The 17,462-nt window shown below is 43.2% G+C and overlaps 1 protein-coding gene across 1 annotated transcript in view; it reads left to right on the top strand.

Annotated features, from left to right (window-relative positions):
• slr (somatolactin receptor) overlaps positions 1 to 17,462 on the top strand; it is a 67,669-nt gene that overhangs the window by 32,726 nt on the left and 17,481 nt on the right. The window contains exon 2 of the mRNA NM_001141617.1: positions 2,552 to 2,670. Coding sequence (NP_001135089.1) covers positions 2,574 to 2,670 — 97 coding nt within the window. The 5' untranslated portion in view covers positions 2,552 to 2,573. The remainder of the gene's footprint in view (positions 1 to 2,551; positions 2,671 to 17,462) is intronic.

Raw genomic sequence — 17,462 nt, 5'->3', positions numbered from 1 at the left:
CAAGATAAATCAATAATCAGTTGATGTGTGTGCAGGGGGGTTGAAACTATGAACCCATAGGCTTGGCTGTCTCATCCCTTCCAGGCTTTTGAGAGGGAGGGTGGACAATGAGCCTGTCATAGCAAATGTAAGCAATATTCCCACGCGCTCTGGCTGCTTTCATGGCCAGGATAAGTTATTTTCTCTTCTGGCGCACAGCTTCAGGATAGTCCTGAAACAGCAACAAACAACAGCGATCTAGACAGTCATAAGCCCGGGACAATCTGCGTTCCCAGCCACAAGGGCTAACCGCGTCACGGGCTACATTCAAACCCTCAAGAAAACCCAGCTAGCTTGATAGGCAGCTAACAGTGATAGCTAGGCTAGCTGCTACGCCAAGCAGCACATCAGACCCTTGATCAGCAGGATCCCTGGACAGATTGCAGAGGTTCCCAGCAACTGTGGCCAACCCCATCACAGGATCCAAACTCAGAAGGTAGCTAGCTAGTAGCCAAACTGTTTCAGTAGAACACTTTTTCAGAGACTGCAAGGAGTGCATTCCCTGAGGAGTGTTTATTTTTCCTTTATTTTACTAGGCAAGTCAGTTAAGAACAAATTCTTATTTTCAATGACAGCCTAGGAACAGTGGGTTTACTGCCTTGTTCAGGGTCTGAATGACAGATTTGTACCTTGTCAGCTCAGGGATTTGATCTTGCAACCTTTCAGTTACTAGTCCAACACTCTAACCACTAGGCTACGCTGCCTAGTGTGAGAAGAAGGAATAGAGGGTGATAAACGTAGACGGTGAGAAAGAGGGAGCGCAACTAAGTGGAAGGAAAGAAGTAATTGATTTTGGAAAGAACCAATTTCTATGGCCAAACAAGCATCCCTCTTGCCAGATTCCTTACTTTTGAATCCCTGCCTTGTATATCTTGGCCTCCTGGCCTGTAAACACACACGCAACAGATGGGCTTTGACTCTCAGGAAGTGGTTTGTTTATATTACAGATATGAGTGAGCTTCCATGCCCTGACAAATTGAGACTGTCCTGAGGGCAAAAGGGGGTGCAACTCAATATTAGGAACACACTGTTCCTAATGTTTTGTACACCCAGTGTATACATGATTGAGCTCTTATGCTTCTCAATGGACAGATCATATGTAGGATAACATTTGATACTTATCACAAATGCCATACAATACATAAAAACTTTTCAAAACAAAATGTAGCATATATGTAACCCTTTCTCAACCTACTCTGCCTTGAAGCTGATACCTCAGGTCCTCACAACAGTGTCTATTTCAGTCCAATAGGTTTGAATTTCTAGTCCTTCCTGTTCTGCCGGCCTCTGCATTGTTGTCATAGGTGGCTTTGTCATAAAACGCGTCTTGGCCAGGTGGTTTTTCTAACATAGCCAGGTCTTGTATCGGTAGGAATATTAGTCTCTAGTGTCTCCCCTAAGGCTTCTTGTGCTGTCATTCAAAGTACAGGTTCTTCCATCAGGGAGGGAGACTTTCTGAATCAAAGCAGTCCCTTCTGGGTGGTAGCTTAGGACAAGGTTGTGGCAAGAAACACCTGTTATATCCACTTAAGGGTTACCAGAAGGTTCTGAAGACTTCTAGTTGACCCCAATCCAGTCAGATTTGGGAAGCAGTGCTCTAAATAGATGTTTAAAGAGAGAGCAATAGAGACAGGGAGACAGAAAGAGGGGGAGACAGGCGGAGACAAAGGAAGAGAGACAGAGGTTGGCCAAAATATAGGGTCTGGACTTGCCACATGTAGAATCTGTTCCCCTTGGTGAACCACAACAGTTTGTCAGTGTTGCTGTGTCACTGCCACGCCACCTTCATGAGAACTGCTATTTTAGTTTTAGGAGGATGGCACTGCACGGGACCACCTGGAACTGTAAAGGTTACAGTCAGCAACTACTGTAGTCATATTGAATGGACATTTGCTAAGTCACTAAGGACAGGCCTAAGTGTCTACTATGCCATTGAAGGTCAGCTTAATTATACATTGGAGTGCGTTTGAAATACAAAATGTATTACATTTACATTTTTGCTTGTCGCTATAGCAGGCATAAAATTAAATATCCCAAGCTGGCAGTGTAAGAGAATGGAACATAATGTTCCAGTCAGTCACCAGACTGTCTCCTCTGTAGATTTCTGTTGATGTCTCAATGACCTGGCTGACAGCCATACAATCAATGCATAAAGCCTTTGAGGGAACTATTTCATATGTACACAAGTTATACTGTGCCTCTTATATTATGGACGCGCACGCACACACACTACAAACACATTGGGCAACATACAGTATCTTGTGCACAGTGTGGAGCGTCTCAGTAGCTGCTTGGATGTTAATTATGTGCTGTCCGGGGTTAGGTTTCACATAGGCCAGCTGAAAATAAACGTCAGTCACAGTTTGTGCTAGCAGGGCAGATAAGGGTGGAGAGAGGAGGGTGGTAGGGAAAGGAAGAGAGTACAAAGTAAAGAAGATATTGGCTCAGTATTTCACACAGGGATGTCATTAGGTGACATCGCTGACAATTATCTGTTTCTCTCTCTCTCCAGCAAAGGAAAGCTCCCCCCTGTCATGGCTGCTCCATCCTTCCTCCTCCTCTTCCCCCTGGGTTTGCTGTCTGCTGTGAGATCAGCCTCGCTGATGGACCCTGGCTCTATGACGTCATCAGGTAGACTGCTACACCGCGTACCTTTTCACACACTCATTTGTCTCGTCATGTGATTGTCAGCGCTGTAGAGAGAGTGTGATGTGTTGAAATGTATGACACTCCTACTGTATCTGATTCCACCTACGGTAACTGACATTTATCTCTGACAACAATCTTATAACACAATACTCCTTTTTTTCTAAATCGGATCTATTGCTCTTTTTAGTTTCAAATATTTACCATGTGAATCGATGTCCTTTCTTGTTTGATCCAATATTGCACAGTACAGGGCATTTACACTTATCAAATCTTATATCAGACAACAGTTGCAGAGTCCTGTATTTGCACACATGGGAAAAGGTTGTTGGTTGAGCAAACGGCAGCCTTTCCTTTTTCAGCCAGTCAGACTGCACCAGATCAATAGTGACGGTAAATCGATTGGACTGGGCTGTGACAAAGTCCAGGGACAGGCAGACAGGGTGGGTTATACGTTGTCCCGTGTGGCTCAGTTGGTAGAGCATGGTGTTTGCAATGCCAGGGTTGTGGGTTCGATTCACACGGGGGACCAGTACGGAGAAAAAAAATTATGAAATGTATGCATTCACTACTGTAAGTCGCTCTGGATAAGAGCGTCTGCTAAATGACTAAATTGTAAATGATGTTGACCTAACACAGCTCCCTCCATACAGCCAAGGAAGACATGCATTTTATATACTGTATGTTTATTAACCACTACTACAAAGGACAAATAATATGTAAAAAATATGTCAGCCGTAATAAACTATAGATATCATGAGTTAAAAAATGGGGAAGGGAGCCCTAATTGTTTTGCTCTAGTAACCATGTAAATGGTGTCTCTCCTGAATGGTGCAATCTAAGGGACCAAAATTCAGGAATGTCATATTCATGGCCATATTCTGTTGCCACATCATTTGTGAAACTATGCTCCGAGTCTCTGAGTTCAGAACATGGCGTTATAGAGAGAGATAGCTGGACCCGGAGTTGAGCGATGTCCTTGCAATGCACTGGCTGTTGCTCAAATGGACTCTGTCCATTGTAAGTGGGTTAAAGTGAACAGCTCTGGGCCAATCTCTATTGTAGAAACTGTTCCCTCACATGATGTTTGGTCAATCTGTATGGAGTGATCTAGAATGTTTTGTCACTTACCATGAGCCTGTCTCCACTACTCTAGAATATTTTTTAATTTGGTCTAGGGGGCTCCAGTACATTATGTATCTCTCTGTGACCCTGTCTAACAGCACTCTCCATAGGGAGTCCTCAATCCTCTCCTCATCCTCTCTTCCTCGCCTTCTCCTCTACCCAGAGCTCAGTGGTCCATATATTATAAGGGCATAAACCTGGAGCACTCCCTTATGGATTAAACTGTAAAAGTAATGGGTCGCTGTTGGCCTGCTGGTGAAGATTTAATGTTGGAACACGTCTTTGGCAGGAGTTGAGAACTCTCCCCTGACTGATCACACAGGGATCTCTCTCCCCTCTCTCACATGAATACCTGGGTGGTGTGGCCTCTCCCTTCTCTCACATGAATACCTGGGTGGTGTGGCCTCTCACCTGAATACCTGGGTGGTGTGGCCTCTCCTCTCTCTCACCTGAATACCTGGGTGGTGTGGCCTCTCTCCTCTCTCACCTGAATACCTGGGTGGTGTGGCCTCTCTCACCTGAATACCTGGGTGGTGTGGCCTCTCTCACCTGAATACCTGGGTGGTGTGCCCTCGCTCCTCTCACATGAATACCTGGGTGGTGTGCCCTCGCTCCTCTCACATGAATACCTGGGTGGTGTAGCCTCGCTCTTCTCTCACATGAATACCTGGGTGGTGTGGCCTCTCCTCTCTCTCACCTGAATACCTGGGTGGTGTGGCCTCTCTCCTCTCTCACCTGAATACCTGGGTGGTGTGGCCTCTCTCACCTGAATACCTGGGTGGTGTGCTCTCTCTCACATGAATACCTGGGTGGTGTGCCCTCGCTCCTCTCACATGAATACCTGGGTGGTGTAGCCTCGCTCTTCTCTCACATGAATACCTGGGTGGTGTGGCCTCTCTCCTGTCTCACATGAATACCTGGGTGGTGTGGCCTCGCTCTTCTCTCACATGAATACCTGGGTGGTGTGGCCTCGCTCTTCTCTCACATGAATACCTGGGTGGTATGGCCTCGCTCCTCTCACACATGAATACCTGGGTGGTGTGGCCTCGCTCCTCTCTCACATGAATACCTGGGTGGTGTGGCCTCGCTCCTCTCTCACATGAATACCTGGGTGGTGTGGCCTCACTCCTCTCTCATATGAATACCTGGGTGGTGTGGCCTCTCTCCTCTCTCACATGAATACCTGGGTGGTGTGGCCTCTCTCCTCTCTCATGAATACCTGAGTGGTGTGGCCTCTCTCCTCTCTCATGAATACCTGGGTGGTGTGGCCTCACTCCTCTCACATGAATACCTGGGTGGTGTGGCCTCACTCCTCTCTCACATGAATACCTGGGTGGTGTGGCCTCACTCCTCTCTCACATGAATACCTGGGTGGTGTGGCCTCACTCCCCTTTCACATGAATACCTGGGTGGCGTGGCCTCGCTCCCCTTTCACATGAATACCTGGGTGGCGTGGCCTCGCTCCTCTCTGAAACTAAGACTCACTTTGTTCCTGGACTTCTAGAAGGTCAGAGTGGGTATGGATAAGGTTCATACAGGTGACAAAAGCATGTAGAACATATCATTTTAACAATTTCAAAAGTTGGCTAAATAAAGCCATAGAGCCCAGCAATACAGCCAAGTTAAGGAGAGACGGAGCCCAGCGATACAGCCAAGTTAAGGAGAGACAGGGCCCAATGATACAGCCAAGTTAAGGAGAGACAGGGCCCAACGATACAGCCAAGTTAAGGAGAGACGGGGCCCAACGATACAGCCAAGTTAAGGAGAGACGGGGCCCAACGATACAGCCAAGTTAAGGAGAGACGGGGCCCAACGATACAGCCAAGTTAAGGAGAGACGGGGCCCAACGATACAGCCAAGTTAGGAGAACGGGGCCCAACGATACAGCCAAGTTAAGGAGAGACGGAGCCCAACGATACAGCCAAGTTAAAGAGAGACAGGGCCCAACGATACAGACAAGTTAAGGAGAGACGGAGCCCAACGATACAGCCAAGTTAAGGAGAGACAGGGCCCAACGATACAGACAAGTTAAGGAGAGACAGGGCCCAACGATACAGACAAGCATTTATGTGAAAGAATGGAAGGAGAACCAGGGAAGAACTTTCAAGGGGTGAGGGATGTTAGGATGATACATTTCCAATTTGTGCTACTAGTTCAGGGTGCCACTGGCATAACATTGACATACTTGACTTAATCCTGTCCCCTTGGGACCATTGGGCGTCCACCATGGCTCTCCACCTCACTCTCTTCTGTATGAGGGCTTTGGCCTCTTGCCAGGAGATCCCAGCTTTGTTCAGTTCTGGTAGTGTTCCTGGCACAACATTCAAACATCTGGCAGATATTAGCCTAGAAAAATCATACAATGCTCAGGCCTTATTCCATGTTCCAGGTAGAAACACACATCTATAAGGAGGCCAGTAACAGAACAAAATTATGTGCAAATATTTTATGTTGGCTCATGACAACTAAACCCCCCCAGGGGAAACTAGGCTAGAGAGACCAGTGACTAATCTTAACAAAGCAATCCAATGCCAAAGCAGTGTGCGTGTGCGCGTGTCTGTTGAGAAGGGTAAATGTAACCCGACCAACTCATCTATATTTACTCTCAGCCATTCTTAATATGACATAACGAGGCTAATGCTGTGGTTGTGAGGTTATTACTGGAGATGAACATTATCTTGGGCTAATAAATGACTGGATCCTAGCTAATCTGTCTGGGACTGTGAGTGGACCCCGGCAGACTATGGTTATCACACTTCAAAGTAGAATGGGGATGATGGTCTTAAGGCTCAACTCAATCCAACACACATAGAAGATTTGTTGGTATTTTCTTTAATTCTTATTTTACAAGGTAAATTGACTGAGAACACATTCTCATTTACAGCAATGACCTGGGGGATAGTTACAGGGGAGAGGGGGGATGAATGAGTCAATTGGAAGCTATTAACTGAGTAGTTATTTTTCCTATGGCCATATACATTCACTAAATGGTTTGATGTACTTTCAAAACGTAGAACTCCTGCTACTTTCACAGGTTTGCTTCCGGTTTGTTTTCAGAAGAAGTTTTGGTGTGCGGACAGTAGTTTGTGAATATGGACTAGCACGGTGTAAACATTGACAAGTTGCATAGATTTCCAACCTTAGATAGAGCTCCAGTTAACTTTTATAGGGGATTCTCTTTGTTTCTTAGAGGTGTGTTGAAGTTGTCTTTGTAGATCTGAACACAGGGGTTTAGTTTGTTATGGACATTGTGTGTGTGTGTGTGTGTGTGTGTGTGTGTGTGTGTGTGTGTGTGTGTGTGTGTGTGTGTGTGTGTGTGTGTGTGTGTGTGTGTGTGTGTGTGTGTGTGTGTGTGTGTGTGTGTGTGTGTGTGGGGGGGGGGGGGGGGGGGGGGGGGGGGGGACACGTTTTACTGTACTTGTGAGTACCAGAAGTCCTCACTAGAATACTAAACCAACTCAAATTCAGAGAACTGAGGACATTTTGCCAGTCCTCACTTGTAAAAAGGCTATTTTAGGCTCAGGGGTTAAGGTTAATGAGGTCATTTTGACGGTCCTCACTTGTAAAAAGGCTATTTTAGGATTAGGGGGTTAAGGTTTCGGCTTACCGGTTAGGGAAAATAGGATTTTGAATGATAATCAATTGTTGATCCCCAAAAAGTCCTCAAGTATAGTAAGACATAAGTGAGTGCGCGTGTTGGCAGTTATTTTTAACACCTGTTTACATTCCCTTGTGTGTATCTGGTGTTCAGTGTGTCTGTCCCGTCCGTCTGTGTGTCTCTGTCTGTGTCTCTCTGTGCTTCGTTTCTGTCCATAAACACAGGGTGTAGTCTAACACTGCCCCTCAGCCTGTCCACCTTATGGTTAGTTGACCTTTAACTTGATGATATACAGTATAGGGGCATAATTCACTGAATCTTCCTTTATAAACATGTAAATGTTACATACACAACCAATACCTCATCCTCATCTGTTCACTTCAAACCATGATGATGCCTCAACATGAACCTTTAAAGCAGGATTGTCAAACTCATTCCACAGAGGGCCGAGTGTCTGCAGGTTTTAGTTTTTTACTTTCAATTAAGACCTACATAACCAGGTGAGGGGAGTTCCTTACTAATCAGTGACCTCAATTCATCAATCAAGTACAAGAGAGGAGCAAAAACCTGCAACCGCTCGGCCCTCCGTGGAATGAGTTTGACATGTGCTTTAAAGTGTCTTTTTAACCGCTTAAGGTGTCTATGTTTTTTACCCTACACCTGAGCTCAACGTTTGTAGTCTTGTGGAAATTAGGCTATTCAGGCCTACAGCTTAATATGTGACCCCAATATACACTACCGTTCAAATGTTTGGGGTCACTTAGAAATGTCCTTGTTTTCCATGAAAACATACATGAAATGAGTTGAAAAATGAATAGGAAATATAGTCAAGACGTTGACAAGGTTATAAATATTGATTTTTAATTGAAATAAGTGTCCTTCAAACTTTGCTTTCGTCAAAGAATCCTCTATTTGCAGCAATTACAGCCTTGCAGACCTTTGGCATTCTAATTGTCAATTTGTTGAGGTCATCTGAAGAGATTTCACCCCATGCTTCCTGAAGCACCTCCCACAAGTTGGATTGGCTTGATGGGTACTTCGTTTGTACCATATTGTCAAGCTGCTCCCACAACAGCTCAATAGGGTTGAAACCCGGTGACTGTGCGGCCACTCCATTATAGACAAAATACCAGCTGACTGCTTCTTCCCTAAATAGTTATTGCATAGTTTGGAGCTGTGATTTGGGTCATTGTCCTGTTGTAGGAGGAAATTGGCTCCATTTAAGCGCTGTCCGCAGTGTATGGCATGGCGTTGCAAAATGGAGTGATAGCCTTCCTTCTTCAAGATCCCTTTTATCCCACCATGCTTGACAGATGCCGTCAAGCACTCCTCCAGCGTCTTCATTTTTTCTGCGTCTCACGAATGTTTTTCATTGTGATCCGAACACCTCAAACTTAGATTTGTCTGTCCATAACACTTTTTTCCAATCTACCTTTGTCCAGTGTCTGTGTTCTTTTGCCTTTTTATTGGCCAGTCTGAGATATGGCTTTTTCTTTACAACTGCCTAGAAGGCCAGCATCCTGGAGTGGCCTCTTCACTGTTGACGTTGAGACTGGTGTTTTGTGGGTACTATTTAATGAAGCTGCCAGTTGAGGACTTGTGAGGCATCTGTTTCTCAAACTAGACACTCTAATGTACTTGTCCTCTTACTAAGTTGTGCACCGGGGCCTCCCACTCCTCTTTCTATTCTGGTTAGAGCCAGTTTGCGCTGTTCTGTGAAGGGAGTAGTAGACAGCGTTTTACGAGATCTTCAGTTTCTTGGCAATTTCTCGCATGGAATAGCTTTCATTTCTCAGAACAAGAATAGCCTGATGAGTTTCAGACGAAAGTTCTTTGTTTCTGGCCATTTTGAGCCTGTAATCGAACCCACAAATGCTGATGCTCCAGATACTCAACTAGTCTAAAGAAGGACAGTTTTATTGCTTCTTTAATCAGATCACCAGTTTTCAGCTGTGCTAACATAATTGCAAAAGGGTTTTCTAATGATCAATTAGCCTTTTAAAATGATCAACTTGGATTAGCTAACACAACGTGCCATTGGAACACAGGAGTGATGGTTGCTGATAATGGGCCTATGTAGAAATTCCATAAGAAAATCAGCCGTTTCCAGCTACAATTGTCATTTACAATATTAAATGTCTACACTGTATGTTATTTTAATGGACAAAAAAAAGTGTTTCTTTCAAAAAGGACATTTCTAAATCACCCCAAACTTTTGAAAAGGTTGTGTACTTTAACATTTATTTGTCATTCAGACTTATTTTTCATATTCTGAAAAGCATATGTTTAGATTTGAGGAAAGTTTTATTGGAGCACTTCCTACATCGATGATTTGAAATCTCAAGCACTTCCTGATGTCACTGAATGGAATTGTGTGTGTGTGTGTGTGTGTGTGTGTGTGTGTGTGTGTGTCAGGTTGGTGCCAGGAAGATATATGGGCCAGCAGGTCATGGTGACACAGCAGAACCGTAGATATACATAGTTTGCCAAAACTCTGCTTAAGAATTAGCATCTTAATGTCCTGCCACTCCATTTGGTTTCTAGGGGGAAAGGTTTTCAAATCTGTACTCAACCCCCCTCCACCAAAGACCTCCCCTTTTGAAAAGTGCACCTATGTTTACCATCCAGGCTGCACTGACTGACAATATGGAGGTATCTGATGCGACAATTTTGCAGGTAAGCAGTGATTACTAGAGAACTTTTGTGTTAAGGTCCCCAATTCAAGCACCAGCTCAGCAAAATCAGGATAATAAATCATGCTAATCCAAGGCACCGGAACATCGCCATTGATCACGAGTTTCTGTTAACGTATCAGTGATCATGATGGAGAAGACAATTTCAACAACCAGCCTTGGTGTGAATAGTCCATTCCTTTATTCCTTTCTTGAGATGTATCTAATATAAAGACCGTATGTGACCGTCCGGCTCAAATCGGTCTTATGTAGCAAAATATTTAATTGTGTTTTTTATATTGAATAAAAGTAGACTCAGAGCTACAAAATGGTATATCATACACTACAGTTGAGGAACAGTGGGAAAGTAATTTTGCTTTGAAAGTTGATAAACTTGTAAACTCACTTTTGAGAAAATGTCCTTTGAATGTTTTGGTACTACTATTGGAGAGCCCTTCTTTGTCTACACCCATTCAGCATTGTTCACACCCTCTTAAGCTTTAGCCCCACCCATCTCTTTAAGGGGTGATCCGAATGTACTAACAGCAGTCAAGCACCCAAGCTAAGTTGCTAGCTACTTCTAGACATCTAAGTGAGCGAGAACAGCAACAACAACATTACTTGCCCTAGCAGAGCGTTGGTGACTGCAACTGTGCTGTAAGATTGCCCCTTCGTAAATTCAGAGCGCTTCGCATTGAGCGCACAGCAGACACTCTGGCTGATGAGTTTACTGACACCGGCCATATTCAACGGGTGTTGAGCATTCGTAAATTCATCAGTTATTCTGCGATGTCTCGCACACTCAGACGAGAGCGCTCTGAAATCGGTGTAGATGGCCAGACTGAATTTACGAACGCACTCGAAATGGTTACTTGCATAGTAGAGTCTTTTGTTAAGACATGTAGTTAGCTAGCTAGTTAGGTAAACAATGAACCCTAATGAACCATAATAACATAATGATGTTACTACCCTGCATGAATCTACAAGTTAACCTGGTTGGTTATCTAACATTAGGCTATAGCTAGCTAAGCAAATGGCTCTGAGATACAAATAATAAGCTCATACACGTAATGTTAGCTAGCGAGCCGGCCAGCTAGCCAGCCGGCCAGCTAGAAGTTTTCAAATCTGTACTCAACCCCCCTCCACCAAAGAACTCCCCTATAGCTAGCTAGTTAGGTAAACAATGAACCATAATCACAACTCATAACATTACTACCCTGCATGAATCTGCAGGTAGCTAACCAACCAGGTTGAACGTTAGCTAGCTAACATTAGGCTGTAGCTAGCCAAGGAAATGTCTCTTTCTGTCAATTAGAAATGTGTAATATCTGAAAATGTAGCTAGCTAGACTATCTTACCCGTATACATCATTCATGGTTGGACGTGTCTCCTGTCAGATGCCATGGTTACCCTTAGTTTGAAGATGTAATCCCGGAGACAGGTGTTTTCTCCATCTCCTTAGCTATCATACTCAAATTCCACTGATTTCAAAACTCAGTCCTCCAGAAAGTGAACAACAGTTATGCAGTTGTAATGCATGCTACATTTTTTAAAGCCACAGGATTACCTAGACATACTGACCAGCTCAAATAGACAGAAGCGTGCTATATGGCAGACCAATACAAACTCATCTCTCGGCATGTCCAGCCCACTCATTATCTCAGCTAATCATGGCTAGCGGGAAGGTTGATGTCTACTTTGGCTAAACCAACTAGGCTCGTAATATATCAATTTTATTCGTATTTACAGATGGCATACAATTTTGTTTTTAAGGCACATAAAAGTTCACATGTTCGAGAAGGCATTTCTGCCAAAAAATGCATTTTGATAAAAAAAAAAAAAACTTTACGTTCAAACAGCTCTCCTGTGAAGTAGTGACCCGCGACATACGCATAGTTTCCTGAAATGGGTCACATATTGCCCTCACCTATTGGATAACTTTGAAATGAGGATAGAACATTAGCCAGTATCTCGTTTTCTTCTCGCTCAAAGACAAAAGGCCCCACCTGCTGCGCGCGTGCGTGCGTGCGTGCGTGCGTGCGTGTGTGTGTGTGTGTGTGTGTGTGTGTGTGTCTCAATCTATCCCATATTGTAAGACATACCCAGGACTTGTGGATTGGGTTTTGTCCCACGTCTCTCTTATCGGTGTGGTGATAAACTATGCTGTTTTCCATCATTTGCTAATTAGTCAGATGAGTGAATGATGGATATGGTTAATGTCATAGAGATTCTAATCCTAATTCTATGGTTACTAATGTAATAATGCTGCATGAACACCCCAGTCAGAGGAGACCGTCCCCGTCAACACACATTTACTGTAGCAGTTATTATTAGCTATTATCATCCTACTTAATAGAATCAGTGTTCAGTAAACACAGTTTTTATAACACTCACTCTGTCTGTCTTGCTCATCTGTTTGGCTTTAATGAATCAGTCCTGCAGACGTGTATACACAGTGAGATGGCCTTGAGTAGCATTTAATTTGGTTTGTGCCGGTGATAGAAAGCTAAGAGCAAAGAATTGCCAGCGTACCTCAGAGACTAGTAAGAAACAACAGCTTCCTCTCTTCTGTGTGTTCAGTCTGTGTGTACAGTGTTTTTGTGTGTGTTCGTGCGTGTGCGTTTGTGTGCACGTTAATGTGTGTGTACAAAGCTGTAGCCTTTCTAATGTCATGCTCTGAATGGATGTAGCCTAACTCAATTTGCACGGAAATCACATTCAATCCCACTGATTGCTCAAAGGACATGCTTTTAAAATGACAGAATGTCCTGTACAGCAGAGGGATATTACATGGGGCCTACTGGGATGGATATAGGGAACTTACTAGCTAATCACATCTGTATTCAGAGCTACAGGTTTAAGCACAGTAGTTACAAGGGAGCAATGGATCTAATGATGGGAAACATTTAAGGCAAGGCTTTAATGATGGGAAACATTTAAGGCAAGGATCTAATGATGGGAAACATTTAAGGCAAGGATCTAACGATGGGAAACATTTAAGGCAAGGATCTAACGATGGGAAACATTTAAGGCAAGGCTCTAACGATGGGAAACATTTAAGGCAAGGCTCTAACGATGGGAAACATTTAAGGCAAGGCTCTAATGATGGGAAACATTTAAGGCAAGGATCTAATGATGGGAAACATTTAAGGCAAGGCTCTAATGATGGGAAACATTTAAGGCAAGGCTCTAATGATGGGAAACATTTAAGGCAAGGATCTAATGATGGGAAACATTTAAGGCAAGGCTCTAATGATGGGAAACATTTAAGGCAAGGCTCTAATGATGGGACACATTTAAGGCAAGGCTCTAATGATGGGAAACATTTAAGGCAAGGATCTAATGATGGGAAACATTTAAGGCAAGGCTCTAATGATGGGACACATTTAAGGCAAGGCTCTAATGATGGGAAACATTTAAGGCAAGGATCTAATGATGGGAAACATTTAAGGCAAGGCTCTAATGATGGGAAACATTTAAGGCAAGGATCAGACTGCAGCTGGCTGATGTGTCTAGATAAAGAAGAAACTGTAAAGGCCAACATGGCGTTCTGATGAGCCTGTGAATGGAATGACAATAAAAGGCTGTTTTTAATTATTCTGAAGATCCTTTTTATGCATGTAGAAACGCACACTAACAGCACACCCATGTAGACACGCTTTATTTTATTATTTTACTTTTGTGTATTGTTTGTTGTGAGTTACTTTTTTTGTTTAACTAGGCAAGTCAGTTAAGAACAAATTCTTATTTACAATGATGGCCTAGGAACAGTGGGTTAACTGCCTTGTTCAGGGGCAGAATGACAGATTTTTATCTTGTCAGCTTGGGGTTTCGATCTTGCAACCTTTCGGTTACTGGCCCAACGCTCTAACCACTAGGCTACCTGCCACCCCATAATATGCCCCCCCCCCCCAAAAAAAAATATAGCTTACATGTTGTCAACAATCTAAGCCAACCTCATCTGTTTTGCCCCATGGTTGCGCACAGATATCATTTTTGTTGCTAAAACAATCAACCCGTCTCATCAGCATCAACTAATTTGTTGATGATGCCATATCTATTTTACTACTAAACATAGAAACGTGCCATTTTCACATACATGTGTGTTGATGTTGGGGTGGTGCTGGAGATGATGAATATGAGTTGACACATGTTAACATTTCCTTTTTAAGGGAACATTTTTGTTAGCTGGGCATTTACCAAATGAGTTTGAAATGAGTCAGCGTCAGCCTCTTCAGGGTAATTAACTTACCGTTTTGCAATATACCCACTGATTCATCCCTATCATTCCTTTTGCTCTTTTCAAACCAGGATTTATCACTAGTCACCAGGCAGCTTTGGTACTCCCATAAAGTGATTTATTTTGACTGGTGAGGGTCTGTATGATGCATGATGACGAAAGCTGACATCTGGGCAGTGAGTCTGGCTCTCGTTTCCTAGCTACGCTGTATGGACGAAGAAATGCAGGCAAACACTGTTTGAGAGTGAGAGCGAGAGAGAATTATTTATTTGTCCTTTTTTGCTCATCTTTATCAAGTGTGCCAATCATTTTGTACCTGACTGTAGATGACATCACAAAAAGCTACTGACAAAGGTCTCTGGACCTTCAGTTGTCAAAAATGTACAGATCAAAGGTTTGAATGAGCATGCAGGAGACCGTTTCACCTCGGACCTTTCACAGCTGACACACTTTAGGCTGGGAGGCTGGATAGATGTGTCCCGTTGGTGATAGATTAGTGGAGAATTGCCTCATTATATGGTCATTTAGCAGACGCTTTTATATAAAACCACCTACAACTTTACAACTTCAGCATTAATTCATCACAATCCTTTCACTTACTTAGCCTAGTACACAAGCTACAATGGAGTACACTTTCTTTTGACGGGGCCTTATTATTATTATTATTATTATTATTATTATTGTATCCATGACTCAGATTTATTTGATCTGAGTCTATTTTGATACATTTTGCTAACATTTTAAAACGTATAGAGAAAGTCATGATTTGACATTCATAAACAATTTACTGTTCAGAAGTCTACCCTTAGTATGTTTTTTTAATCCATTTGGAAAGGTTCTTTAATGCAATATTTCCATTCATGCTTAGCCTATTAGTTTAGCTTTACAGTAATTGCCTTGGCAAGTTGTTTTAAGCTACAGATAGAGGATATTCATTTGATCACTATTTTGTTGCTGAGAATTATCCTGCAAAGCAGGAAATACAAACATGTATTTGAGTTTTAAAAAGGCTTCTAAAGTTTGTAATTTCCACTTAGAAATGTCAGACTTTATTTGCCCTAATGAAAAATGTATCAACCCCTACAAAAATGTCCATACGTTTTTAATCCACATAATAATTCACATTTCCTGTTGCGGCAGGATTATATTCTTGCTATAGAATACTGTCTCAAATTAAGATCCTACATCTGTTCGTGTTTTCTTCGATGAATCTCTACCATTAATCAAATCTTTCAGTTGGCAGGGGTTAGATTTTTTTCAATTAAAATTGAACTCCGAGTATCTTAAAGCTTCAATATGTAACTTTTTGGCCAACCCAATGAAATTTACATACATATGTAAGGTATAGATTTGTCATTGTAAGCAAATCTAAGAAGCGGTAGATATGTTCTATGTGCGCTATTTCTATGCTTCCCATTCCACAGTTGACTTTTTGCGTCTTTTACTTTCGGTTTTGTACACCAGCTTCAAACAGCTGAAAATACAATATTTTTGGTTATGGAAAAGATATGTCACAACGGTTTAGATGGTACGGTCATTATCTACACAATGACTGCTGACCACCTGCACACCAACAGTCTCCTTGCACTGACTCTCAGACCTTAGCACATATGCCCAAACACGAACACACAAACACAAACATTGTTTAAGTGCCTCACTGTATTTATATTTCTGTATTTATATTTATTTTATTATAACTATACCTTCTTGTTATGCAGCCTGTCGAGTGAACCTGCAAGTAAGCATTTTATTTTACTGTGTTGTGCCATGTGAATACGGTATGACAAATAAACTTTGAGTTGACTTGACTTGTAGGCCATTCTCCTTGCTGTAGGTTGTGCCCTCATGGCTTTCCAGGTCTGCGGTAACTCTGATTGTGGCAGCTGGAATTCGAGGGGTGGGAGTTGGGGAGGGTTGAAATAACAGAGTGCAGGGAGCAACAGATCGACCTTGGTGTGAGAGAGAGAGGAAGAGACGGCGAGAGAGAGGAATGCACTGAAATAGGAGATGTAGGCCTATATTCACATAGAACCTGAATGCAGTATGTACATGTATTTAACGTCCCAAAGAAACTGAGAAATACACTATATACACACAAGTATCCAAATACACCATTTCAAATGAGTGGATTTGGCTATTTCAGCCACGCCCGTTGCTGACAGGTGTATAAAATCAAGCACACAGCCATGCAATCTCCATAGACAAACAGTGGCAGTAGAATGGCCTTACTGGAGAGCTCAGTGACTTTCAATGTTGCACCGTCATAGGATGCCACCTTTCAACAGGTCAGTTCGTCAAATTTCTGCCCTCTAGAGCTGCCCAGGTCAAATGTAAGTGCTGGTATTGTGAAGTGGAAACGTCTAGGAGCAACAACGGCTCAGCCGCGAAGTGGTAGGCCGCACAAGGTCACAGAACAGGACTGCCGAGTGCTGACTAATCTGGAGTGATGAGTCAGGCCATTTGCTGTTTCAGTATGACAATGCCCTCGTGCACAAAGTGCCTCACTTATGCTCTTGTGGCTGAATGGAAGAAATTCCCTGCAGCAATGTTCCAACATCTAGTGGAAAGCCTTCCCAGAAGAGTGGAGGTAGCAAAGGGGGGACCAACTCCATATTAATGCCCATGATTTTGGAATGCGATGTTCGAACAGGTGTCCACATACTTTTGGTCATGTAGTGTATGTTCCATGTTGATGATGATAATGGTTGTGATGGTGATGATATTACCACTTATCAAATGCAAAGCATTTCCACAAACCAAAAATGTAGAAGTACATTTTCATTGAAATGGCTAGTATTTGAAGATTTTAGTAGACATGTTTATGAGAATAGATAACTTTGTGTGTGTGTGGGGGTTCTGGGTTCTGTGCTGCATTCAGTAGGGGAGAGCAGAAATCAATGGCACCTTCAGACCCTTATTTATGGTTGTGCCAAACCCAGAGCCTCACAACTGGATGACAAACTGGCTGGAAGGGAAGATGGGAGTGTGGCAGGGGTAGAAGAAGGGAGGATGGGCAGGTGGGGGTGTGGAGGGGGTAGAGGGAGGATGGGCAGGTGGGGGTGTGGAGGGGGTAAAGGAAGGGAGGATGGGCAGGTGGGGGTGTGGCGGGGTTAGAAGAAGGGAGGATGGGCAGGTGGGGGTG

The sequence above is a fragment of the Salmo salar genome, chromosome 20 (genome assembly GCF_965601325.2).
Source record: "Salmo salar chromosome 20, fSalSal1, whole genome shotgun sequence".
NCBI classification, from domain to species: Eukaryota; Metazoa; Chordata; class Actinopteri; order Salmoniformes; family Salmonidae; genus Salmo; species Salmo salar.
This window is presented reverse-complemented; position numbering and strand designations above follow the sequence as displayed.